General features: G+C 40.7%; 1 protein-coding gene across 2 annotated transcripts in view; it reads left to right on the top strand.

Annotated features, from left to right (window-relative positions):
* Nucleotides 1–362: 362 nt before the first annotated feature.
* Nucleotides 363–11,872, top strand: part of MCM6 (minichromosome maintenance complex component 6) — a 43,720-nt gene continuing 32,210 nt past the window's right edge. Inside the window, exons 1-3 of one of the 2 annotated variants that reach the window (XM_059053677.2) lie at nt 363–584; nt 10,115–10,261; nt 11,578–11,688. In XM_059053677.2, coding sequence (XP_058909660.1) covers nt 478–584; nt 10,115–10,261; nt 11,578–11,688 — 365 coding nt within the window. In that variant the 5' untranslated portion in view covers nt 363–477. The remainder of the gene's footprint in view (nt 585–10,114; nt 10,262–11,577; nt 11,689–11,872) is intronic. The other variant, XM_067025935.1, reaches the window with a different exon arrangement.

Genomic DNA, 11,872 nt, shown 5'->3' with positions numbered 1-11,872 from the left:
CAGGGTTTCAGCCGGTGGTTTACAGTTTATGTCCTCCAATTAGATGGCTCAAGCAGGAGGTCGGAATCTTACTCATTTTCCTCTTCCATAAGGCATTACGCCTCTTGCTCATTTAATATAAGTGAAACGATTTGAAGAACATTTGAAAAACCACCCCCGGGCAAAGATCTTATGTTTTATCTCGCTCCAGCAGCCAAAATCCCCCGGACACGACCAACTGCGCAGGCGCAGAGGCCGATCACCTGGCTTTCTCTGGTCTTTGCATTTGGCGCGAAATCTCCGCTCCGTGGGAGGGGCTGAGGGAGAGGCCGCGCTCATTGGACAGGTTTGGCGCGAAATCCCTGAGCTCCTGCGCCACGATTGGCTCCGGCCTTCCGGCGAGGGGGCGGGGCAAAGGAGGTGCGCGCCGAGCGGCGGCGTCCGGGGAGAAGCAACTCCCTGCGGTCCCGCGTGGCGCCCCCTCAACATTAGGCAGCGATGGACCTCGCGGCGGCCGCGGAGCCGGGCGCCGGCAGCCAGCACCTGGAAGTCCGCGACGAGGTGGCCGAGAAGTGCCAGAAACTGTTCCTGGACTTCTTGGAGGAGTGAGTCGGGGGGCGCCCCTTACCCGCGGAACTTCCCCTCCCGCCCCTTGCGGCTTCCGGAGCCCGGGGTCGCCGTGGGCCCCGCGCGTGTTCGGGAACCGAGGGGTCACGCGCCTCGGAGAGCGGGCCGCGGGGAGGAGGCTGGGCCGGGCTGGGCTGGTTTCCGGGGGTGAACTCCATCTGGAGCCCTTCCGCAAACTCCTGCCGTGCGCAGTGCCCTGGGCCGAGAGCTTTAGGCCCGTCGTTCAGTCCTCACAGCCTGTAAGGCTGGTGGTCGCGTAGCCCCCGGTTCCTTGTTCGGACCCTGAGGCTGGGTGGGGATGAGTAACTCGTCCAGTTAGGCCGCGCGTCCGCAGGGTCGCGGGGGAGGCCGAACTGGCGTATGAATCCTGGCGGGGGCCTGACTGGGGTCCACCGAGGGCCTGGCAGCCCTGGAGCCCGTGGAGTTGAAAGGGCCGGAGTGAACCCCGTGGTTGACAGATGCTCGGGCGAGGGGCCGACCTGCTTATGGCGCTGAACGCACTCCCTCCGTCTCTTCTTCCTTTCCTCCCAACCCTCCAAACCCCAGTTTTCTTTTTTTCTGTTGCCTTTTTTAGGCTTCAGGCATCTCAAACCCCCTCTCCCTGGCCTTCAGCCACTGCCACCAGTTACTTTTCTTAGATCGTGCAGATATAGCTCTGCTTTCCCCAAGTATGGACTCTGCCGCCTCCAGGAAGAAGTGGAAGCACTGCGGAATGTCTTAGGAAATTCCTTTTTTTTAAGAGCTCAGTTTTTAAATTTGATGATTTCTTGCATTTGAAGTTCTCCTCAATGACATCTTGGCCTGAGACTCTTTGCCATAGTCCTAAAAAAACAAATCATATGGGGTTTTACTAAGATTTAGAAACTCCACTAAGTTGTTAGCACTAGTTATAGTGAAGCTTTAAAAAACTAGCACATGTCTTAGGAAAATGCTTCCCATCCTTAAAATTTCTTTTAGCTATTCTCAGGGGCCTTAATGACTTCCACGTCTTTAAGGCTCATAACATAGCAGGAAATTCTTTTTTTTTTTTTTTTATTGTGGTAAAACCTTTACCATTTTAACCTTTTTTAAAAAATTATTCTTGGCCGTGCCCTGTGGCACGTGGGATCTTAGTTCCCTAACCAGGGATCGAACCCATGCCCCCTGTATTGGGAAGAGAGTCTCAACCACGGGAACACTAGGGAAGTCCCCGTTTTAACCTTTTTTAAACACAGAGTTCACTGGCGTTAAGTACATTTACCTTGTTATACAGCCATCACCAACATCCATCTCCAGACCACTTTTCTTCTTCCCAAACTGAAACTCTGCACCCACTAAACAATGATTCACCATTCCCCCCACCCTCCTGCCCCTGACAACCACCGTTCTATTTTCTGTCTATGAACTTGACTACTCTAGGTACCTCAGACTTGGAGTCATACAATATTTGTCCTTTTGTGACCAGCTTACTTAGCATAGTGTGTCTTTGAGGTCTTCCATGCTGTAGCATGCACCAGAATTTCCTTTTGAAGGGTGAATAGTATATCATTGTATGTCTATACCGCATTTCATTTGTCTCTTCATCCATCCGTGGATATGTAGGTTGTTTCCACACTTTTACTACTGTGAATAATTCTGTCTTATGAAATTCTGATAGAGTTAAAACCATAGTTTAATTTATATTTCCCTACTTTTGGCAATGTTACTCTCTGCCTGACAGCTCTTCATCCTTCAAAGCCTAGCTAAAGATTCATTCCTCATTTGTTAAACCCTATAAACCTTTCAGGCAGCACCAATCCTTTTCCCTTATGTTCCCAAGCTGCCATTTTCTGTCATCTCTGTTAATATATCTAACCTGTCAGCCATTTCATCTGAATGTAAATCCCATCCTTAATCCCACCTAGCCATCACACTGCATTACACAGGTCCTCAATTATGTTTGATTTTAACAAATAATGTAATTACCTTTGCTTCCCTGCAGTTTGCCATGCAGCTGACTCCTGGGCACAATGATGAATAAGACAAATAATCCCTGTATTTGTTGGGAAAAAATGTTAACGCCCTCTCAAAATACCAACTTTGATTGCCATTGCTTATGGAATAAGATCCACATTCTTCACAGCTGCTCTTTCCAGTTTGATCTTCCACAGCCATGCTCTCATTATCCACACTCCTCCCGTACCCTTCCTGACTTTGCCACATACTTGCGAACATCTGGAGCCAATCTATCCACCACTCATTTTGTTTCTTTCAAATATTGAAAGTCTTTCAACGCCGAATTCCAGTGCTACCTTTTATATGCATGAAGGCTTTGTAGATGTTCCTGTTAGGCAAAATTAGTTTATATTTACCTGCCACATTTCTTTTACCTCTTCCTTTTTTTTCTTTTTCCTTTTTATTTTATTGTGGAAAGAACACTTAACATGAAATCTTCTTAACAAAATTTTAACTGAACTGTGTTATTGTCGTACAGTAGATCTGTTAGAGCTTATTCATCTTGCTTGACTGAAACTTTATGCCTGTAGTACCTCCATATTCTCCTCTTCCTCCAACCACCATTCCACTCTTTGATTCTATGAATTTGACTTTTTGGGGTTTTTTTTGACCTCTCCCAATGGCTTGTGAGATCATAGTTCCCTGACCAGGGATTGAACCCTGGGCCCACAGCAGTGAAAGCGTGGAGTCCTAACCACTGGACCACCAGGGAATTCCTGAATTGACTATTTTAGATACCTCATATAAGTAGAATCATGCAATATTTGTCTTTCTGTAATTGGCTTATTTCACTTAGCACCATGTCCTCAAGATTCATCCATATTGAGACATTGCAGAATATCCTGTTTTAAGGTTGAATAATATTCTATTGTATGTGTATACTACATTTTGTTCTTTCATTTGTCATGGACATTTAGATGTCTTGTCCCTCTCTTTAGTAGAATTGTCTCCTATGAGAGTGTCAACCCTAGCAGAGGAACAATGCTGTCATTTCCGGCCTGTGGTACCTCTGGCATAGTGCTTTGCAGATAGATATTTAGGTGTTTAACAGTTAGAACATGCTGTATTTGAAGGAAGAATTGATTTTTTTCTCAAAACTAATCTGCATGGTTATGTTAGAAGAACAAAAATCAAATATGTTCATATGATACGCTTTTGGAAAAAACACACCAGCCTTTGTGTGTGGTATGTTTCCGTTTTTCTGAGGTCTTAGGTGCTGAAGCACCTCATTTCTGTGTATTTATTTGTATTCTGGCTCTTAAATCAACAGCTAATCTGTCTGTTTTCCCTTTAGAAATTAAATCTTTGGATTTTAACCTGAATTTTTTTCTTTTTTTTTAATATCATTAATAGAGTTGGGTTTTTTTGAGGTTTCTTTGTTTTTTTTACGTAGCACTTTAAAAAAAATATACAACAGGTTCTTATTAGTTATCTATTTTATACATATTAGTGTATATATGTCAATCCCAATCTCCCAATTCATCCCACCACCACCACCAACACCAACAACAACCCCCCACCTTCCCCCCTTGGTGTCCATACGTTTGTTCTCTACATCTGTGTCTCTGTTTCTGCCTTGCAAATGGTTCATCTGTACCATTTTTCTAGATTCCACATATATATGTTAATATACGATATTTGTTTTTCTCTTTCCAATTTATTTCACTCTGTATGACAGTCTCTAGGTCCATCCACGTCTCTACAAATGACCCAGTTTCATTCCTTTTTATGGCTGAGTAATATTCCATTGTATATATGTACCATATCTTCTTTATCCACCTGTCTGTCGATGGGCATTTAGGTTACTTCCATGACCTGGCTGTTGCAAATAGTGCTGCAATGCACATTGTGATGCATGTGTCTTTTTGAATTATGGTTTTCTCTGGGTATATGCCCAGGGGTGGGACTGTTGGGTCATATGGTAATTCTATTTTTAGTTTTTTAAGGAACCTCCATACCGCTCTCCATAGTGGCTGTATCAGTTTACATTCCCACCAACAGTGCAAGAGGGTTCCCTTATCTCCACACCCTCTCCAGTATTTGTTATCTGTAGATTTTCTGATGATACCCATTCTGACCAGTGTGAGGTGAAACCTCATTATAGTTTTGATTTGCATTTCTCTAATAATTAATGATGTTGAGCATCTTTTCATGTGCCTCTTGGCCATCTGTATGTCTTCTTTGGAGAAATGTCTGTTTAGGTCTTCTGCCCATTTTTTGATTGGCTTGTTTATTTTTTTAATATTGAGCTGCATGAGCTGTTTATATATTTTGGAGAGTAATCCTTTGTCCATTGATTCATTTGCGAATATTTTCTCCTATTCTGAGGGTTGTCTTTTCGTCTTGTTTATGGTTTCCTTTGCTGTGCAGAAGCTTTTAAGTTTCATTAAGTCCCATTTGTTTATTTGTGTTTTTATTTCCATTACTTCAGGAGGTGGGTCAAAAAGGATCTTGCTGTGATGTATGTCATAGAGTGTTCTGCCTATGTTTTCCTCTAAGAGTTTATAGTGTCTGGCCTTACATTTAAGTATTTAATCCATTTTGAGTTTATTTTTATGTATGGTGTTAGGGAATGTTCTAATTTCATTCTTTTACATGTAGCTGTCCAGTTTTCCCAGCACCATTTATTGAAGAGATTGTCTTTTCTCCATTGTATATCCTTGCCTCCTTTGTCATAGATTAGTTGACCATAGGTGCATGGGTTTATCTCTGTACTTTCTGTCCTGTTCCATTGATCTATATTTCTGTTTTTATGCCAGTACCATGTTGCCTTCATTACTGTAGCTTTGTAGTATAGTCTGAAGTCAGGGAGTATGGTTCTTCCAGCTCCGTTCTTTCCCCTCAAGATTGCTTTAGCTATTCGGGGTCTTTTGTGTCTCCATACAAATTTTAAGATTTTTTGTTCTAGTTCTGGAAAAAAATGCCATTGGTAAATGCCATTGGTAATTTGATAGGGATTACATTGAATCTTTAGATTGCTTTGGGTGGTATAGTCATTTTCACAATATTGATTCTTCCAATACAAGAACATTATATATCTCTCTATTTGTGTCATCTTTGATTTCTTTCATCAATGTCTTATAGTTTTCTGAGTGCAGGTTTTCTGCCTCCTAGGTAAGTTTATTCCTAGGTATTTATTCTTTTTGTTTCAGTGGTGAATGGGACTGTGTCCTTAATTTCTCTTTCTGATCCTTCATTGTTAGTGTATAGGAATGCAAGAGATTTCTATGCATTAATTTTGTATCCTGCAAGTTTACCAAATTCATTGATTAGCTCTAGTAGTTTTCTGCTGGCATCTTTAGGATTATCTATGTATAGTATCATGTCATCTGCAAATGGTGACAGTTTTACTTCTTCTTTTCCAATTTGGATTCCTTTTACTTTTCTTCTGTAATTGCCATGGCTAGGACTTCCAAAACTGTTGAATAAGAGTGGCAAGAGTGGACATCCTTGTCTTGTTCCTGATCTTACAGGGAATGGTTTCAGTTTTTCAACATTCAGAATGATGTTTGCTGTGGGTTTGTCATATATGGCCTTTATTATGTTGAGGTAGGATCCCTCTATGCCCACTTTCTGGAGAGTTTGTATCATAAATGGGTGTCGAATTTTGTCAAAAGCTTTTAATGCATTTTTCAGATTATCATATGGTTTTTATCCTTCAATTTGTTAATATGGTGTATCACGTTGGTTGATTTGCATATTTGAAGAATCCTTGCATCCCTGGAATAAATCCCACTTGATCATGGTGTATGATCCTTTTAATGTGTTGTTGGATTCTGTTTGCTAGTATTTTGTTGAGGATTTTTGCATCTATATTCATCAATGACATTGGTCTGTAATTTTCTTTTTTTGTAGTATCTTTGTCTGGTTTTGGTATCAGGGTGATGATGGCCTCATAAAATGAGTTTGGGAGTGTTCCTTTCTCTACAATTTTTTGGAAGAGTTTGAGAAGGATGGGTGTTAGCTCTTCTCTAAATGTTTGATGGAATTCACCTGTGAAGCCATCTGGTCCTGGACTTTTGTCTGTTGGAAGATTTTTAATCACAGTTTTAGTTTCATCACTTGTGATTGGTCTGTTCATATTTTCTGCCTCTTCCTGGTTCAGTCTTGGAATGTTATACCTTTCTAAGAATTTGTCCATTTCTTCCACGTTGTCCATTTTATTGGCATAGAGTTGATCTTTGCTGTTGTTTTCTTTGTTTCTATTTCATTTATTTTTGCTCTGAGCTTTATGATTTCTCTCCTTTTACTAACTTTGGGTTTTGTTTGTTCTTTCTCTAGTTCCTTTAGGTGTAAGGTTAGATTGTTTATTTGAGATTTTTCTTGTTTCTTGAGGTAGGATTGTGTTGCTATAAATTTCCCTCTTAGAACTGCTTTTGCTGCATCCCATAGGTTTTGTATTGTCATGTTTTCATTGTCATTTGTCTCTATGTATTTTTTTATATCGTCTTTGATTTCTTCAATGATCTCTTGGTTATTTAGTAACATATTGTTTAGCCTCCATGTGTTTGTGTTTTTTACGGTTTTTTTCCCTGTAATTGATTTCTAATCTCATAGCATTGTGGTTGGAAAAGATGCTTGATATGATTTCAGTTTTCTCAAATTTACCAGGGTTTGATTTGTGACCCAAGATGTGATCTATCCTGGAGAATGTTCCATGTGCACTTGAGAAGAAAGTGTAACCTGCTGTTTTCGGATGTAATGTCCTATAAATATCAATTAAATCTATCTGGTCTATTGTGTCATTTAAAGCTTGTGTTTCCTTATTAATTTTCTGTCTGGATGATCTGTCTATTGGTGTAAGTGAGACATTATCAAGTCCCCCACTATTATTGTGTTACTATCGATATCCTCTTTTATAGCTGTTAGCATTTGCCTTGTGTATTGAGATGTTCCTATTTTGGGTGCCTATAAGTTTATAATTGTTATATCTTCTTCTTGGATTGATCCCTTGATCATTATGTAGTGTCCTTGTCTCTTGTAATATTCTTTATTTTAAAGTATTTTATCTAAGTATTGCTACTCCAGCTTTCTTTTGATGTCCATTTGCATGGAATAACTTTTTCCATCCCCTCACTTTCAGTTTCTATGTATCTCTAGGTCTTAAATGGGTCTCTTATAGACAGCATATATACAGGTCTTGTTTTTCTATCCATTCAGCAAGCCTGTGTCTTTTGGTAGGAGCATTTAATTCAATCACATTCAAGGTAATTATCAATATGTATTTTCCTATGACCATTTTCTTAATTGTTGTGGGTTTGTTTTTGTAGGTTCTTTTCTTCTCTTGTGTTTCCCACGTAGAGAAGTTCCTTTAGCATTTATTGTAGAGCTGGTTTGGTGGTGCTGAATTCTCTTAGCTTTTGTGTGTCTATAAAGCTTTTGATTTCTCCATTGAATCTGAATGAGATCCTTGCTGGGTAGAGTAATCTTGGTTGTAGTTTCTTTCCTTTCATCACTTTAAATATATCGTGCCACTCCCTTCTGGCTTGTGGAGTTTCTGCTGAGAAATCAGCTGTTAACCTTATGGGAGTTCCCTTGTATGTTACTTATCGTTTTTCCCTTGTTGCCTTTAATAATTTTTCTTTGTCTTTAATTTTTGTCAGTTTGATTACTGTGTGTCTTGCCGTGTTTCTCTTTGGGTTTATCCTGCCTGGGACTCTCTGGGGTTCCTGGACTTAGGTGGCTATTTCCTTTCCCATGTTAGGGAAGTTTTCAACTATAATCTCTTCAAATATTTTCTCAGGTCCATTCTCTCTCTCTTCTCTTTCTGGGACCTCTATAATGCAAATGTTGGTGCATTTAATGTTGTCCCAGAGGTCTCTTAGGCTGTCTTCATTTCTTTTCATTCTTTTTTCTTTATTCTGTTCCGCAGCAGTGAATTCCACCATTCTGTCGTCCAGTCACTTATCCATTCTTCTGTCTCAGTTATTCTACTAATTCCTTCTAGTGTATTTTTCATTTCAGTTATTGTATTATTCATCTCTGTTTGTTTTTTACTTCTTCTAGGTCTTTGTTAAACATTTATTGCATTTTCTCGATCTTTGCCTCCATTCTTTTTCCGAGGTCCTGGATTGTCTTCACTATCGTTATTCTGAATTCTTTTTCTGGAAGGTTACCTATCTCCACTTCATTTAATTGTTTTTCTGGGGTCTTATCTTGTTCCTACACCTGGTACATAGTCCTCTGTCTCTTTTTATATTGTCTTTTTATATTGTCTGTCTGTGAATCTGGTTTTCGTTCCACAGGCTGCAGGATTCTAGCTTTTCTTGCTTCTGCTGTCTGCCCTCTGGTGGATGAGGCTATCTAAGAGGCTTGTGCAAGCTTCCTGATGGGAGAGAATGGTGGTGGTTAGAGCTGGGTGTTGCTCTGGTGGGCAGAGCTCAGTAAAACTTTAATCCACTTGTCTGCTGATGAGTGAGGCTGAGTTTCCTCCCTGTTGGTTGTTTGGCCTGAGGCGACCCAGCACTGGAGCCTGCAGGCTCTTTGGTGGGCTGGTGGGCGACACCTGGAGGGCTCACAGCAAGGAATACTTCCCAGAACTTCTGCTGCCAGTGTCCTTGTCCTCGCAGTGAACCATAAACAACCCCTGCCCCTGCCAGAGACCCTCCAACACTAGCAAGTAGGTCTGGTTCAGTCTCCTATGGGGTCAGTGCTCCTTCCCCTGGGTCCCAGTGTGCACACTACTTTGTGTGTGCCCTCCAAGAGTGGAGTCTCTGTTTCCCCCAGTCCTGTCGAAATCCTGCAATCAAATCCCCGTAGCCTTTAAAGTCTGATTCTCTGGAAATTCCTCCTCCTGTTACCAAACCCCCAGGTTGGGAAGCCTGACGTGGGGCTCAGAACCTTCACTCCAGTGGGTGGATTTCCGTGGTAAAATTGTTCTCCAGTTTGTGAGTCACCCACCCAGCAGTTATGGGATTTGATTTTATTGTGATTGCGCCCCTCGTACTGCCTCAATGCAGCTTCTTTGTCTTTGGATGTGGGGTATATTTTTTGCTGAGTTCCAGTGTCTTCCTGTGGATGATTGTTCAGCAGTTAGTTGTGATTCCGGTGCTCTTGCAAGAGGGAGTGAGCACACGTCCTTTTACTCTGCCATCTTGAACCAATCTCCTAACCTGGATTTCTTGATTTAATATTTTCTAATCAACAAATACTAACTATTCTTTTATTGTTGGTATGTACAGTTAAGATTGGAACGTGTTACATCAAGAAATTCAGATTTAAATCTGAAGACATAGTTTTCCTATGTTCCCAGCTTTGTTCAAAACATTTTAAAGGCATTCTCTCATTTAATCTTCACAGTTATCTTAGGAGGTAAGATGATGTTCTAATTTTTTTTATTATTATTATTTTCAAACAAAAGAGGGACAGATTTAGAATAGGTAAGTAACTTGCCCCAAGTTATACAACTACTAAAGTGGGCCTGTCTCACCCTAAAGCTGATGGTCTTTAACCAATATGCTGAATTACCAGGCATTCACATTCTTCTTTTTGCTGCCTAATTCTTCGGTTTAATCTGGCTTGCATCTATCTACAGGTTCCAGAACAGCGATGGAGAAATTAAGTACTTGCAGTTAGCTGAGGAGTTAATTCGTCCCGAGAGAAACACATTGGTTGTGAGTTTTTTGGACCTGGAGCAATTTAACCAGCAACTTTCTACCACCATTCAAGAGGAGTTCTATAGGTTTGGTGTATTAATCTTTACTTTAAATAGACATGGAGCCTGGGAAGCCAGCTCTTCTTAAAACAGAAGTGTTCATTTGTGAGGCAAAAGGGCAGCTGTCACAGAAGCCCTTTGATACCGCCAGTGGTCATTTTAGTGCTGCTCTGAACTAATTTAGGCCTTTGTGGAGTTGACTATTTTTCACATGCGAATGTTGAAAACCTTTGTTTTCTATGTAGTTTTTCCAGGTGTTACAAGGATTGGTTTGTGTCAGGCTTCAGTGCTATTGCTATATCATTCATTTAATCCCCCTCCCCGTATCATATAAAATCCCTGGAAACATTTTAAATGCTGAATGGTATTTTTTTGGCAGAAATTAGACTTTAGGCTTTGTTTTGCTTTCAATTGCTATATAAAGCCAGAAATATCTTTCTACACAAAACTTAGTTTAAATAAAATCAGGTTAAAATAAACACTGTGAACTGTTACGAAAGAAATGAAGACCCAGGAGTAAGGAGTCACAGTCCTGTTCTTTTACCTGGTATACTGGGAGATGGAGAATTTGTCTCGGTGTTTCTAGTCATATATGGCTATCAACAATGGTTGGAGGGATAAGCAGCAGAGTTTACTTTGATAGTATGTAGCAGGAAAAGTTGTACTGACAAGTGAGAGGGAGGTAGAAAATCAGGGCTGATGGTGGAAACACCTATGCCTGTACCTCATGCACAGACTGTGCGGCAGTTCTGTCTCCTGAAAGTAGCTGATTTTTCAGAGGACTTCCAGATCCTGCCAATTAAACCAAGCTGCCTCAGCTATTTAAAACTTAAGAGAACGTGCACACTTCCATCTAACCAGTCAAGTGAAACGTTTCTGCCAACTTGCTCTCAAATCAGTACACAAATTCCTTTCCTGCCCTTATCCACTTCTTATCAATCAGGAATAAAACCTGGAAGAAAATAGTAGGCCTTGACACCAAATGGGAGGCTGCCTTGCTAGGTAGTATACTGCCCAGGTGGTTCAGGTAGAGTCATCTTGTACAGAGGAGTGACCTGCCATGTGCATGCTAAATGATTATTTTAAAATAATAGGTATTCAGGAACAGCATTTTATCTTTGGTGTTTCTATTGTCTTAGATGTATTAATGGTGGAATAGGAGAGGATTGAAGATGCTCTAAACTTAGACCAGATGATAGAAGTGTCCTGCAGAGTTAAATTGTAAAGCTTGGTTGTAACCAGACGAAATTCCTTAGTTTCAGCTGTTGGGAAGTATAAGGGGAAGGAGCCCTTGGTAAGCCTCTTGAAGTTGTCAGTTGATTTACATTTTGTTTGTTTTTCAGAGTTTACCCTTACCTATGTCGGGCCTTGAAAACCTTTGTCAAAGATCGTAAAGAGATCCCTCTTGCCAAGGATTTTTATGTTGCATTCCAAGATCTTCCTACCAGACACAAGTAAGAAACCCTGCTTTGAAAAAAAAAAGAATTCCCCAAATAGAATAGGCATCACTTAATTGTCAGAAAGCTCAGAAGGTTGTAGTCTTAGGTCTCTAAAGAGTTATATCCAGTTATCCAGAAGATTTAGTTTTGGAAAATATATATTTCCAGGAAAATGGGATGGGAAGTATGTTAAGTGAAG

The sequence above is a fragment of the Kogia breviceps genome, chromosome 2 (genome assembly GCF_026419965.1).
Source record: "Kogia breviceps isolate mKogBre1 chromosome 2, mKogBre1 haplotype 1, whole genome shotgun sequence".
Classification (NCBI taxonomy): Eukaryota; Metazoa; Chordata; class Mammalia; order Artiodactyla; family Physeteridae; genus Kogia; species Kogia breviceps.
This window is presented reverse-complemented; position numbering and strand designations above follow the sequence as displayed.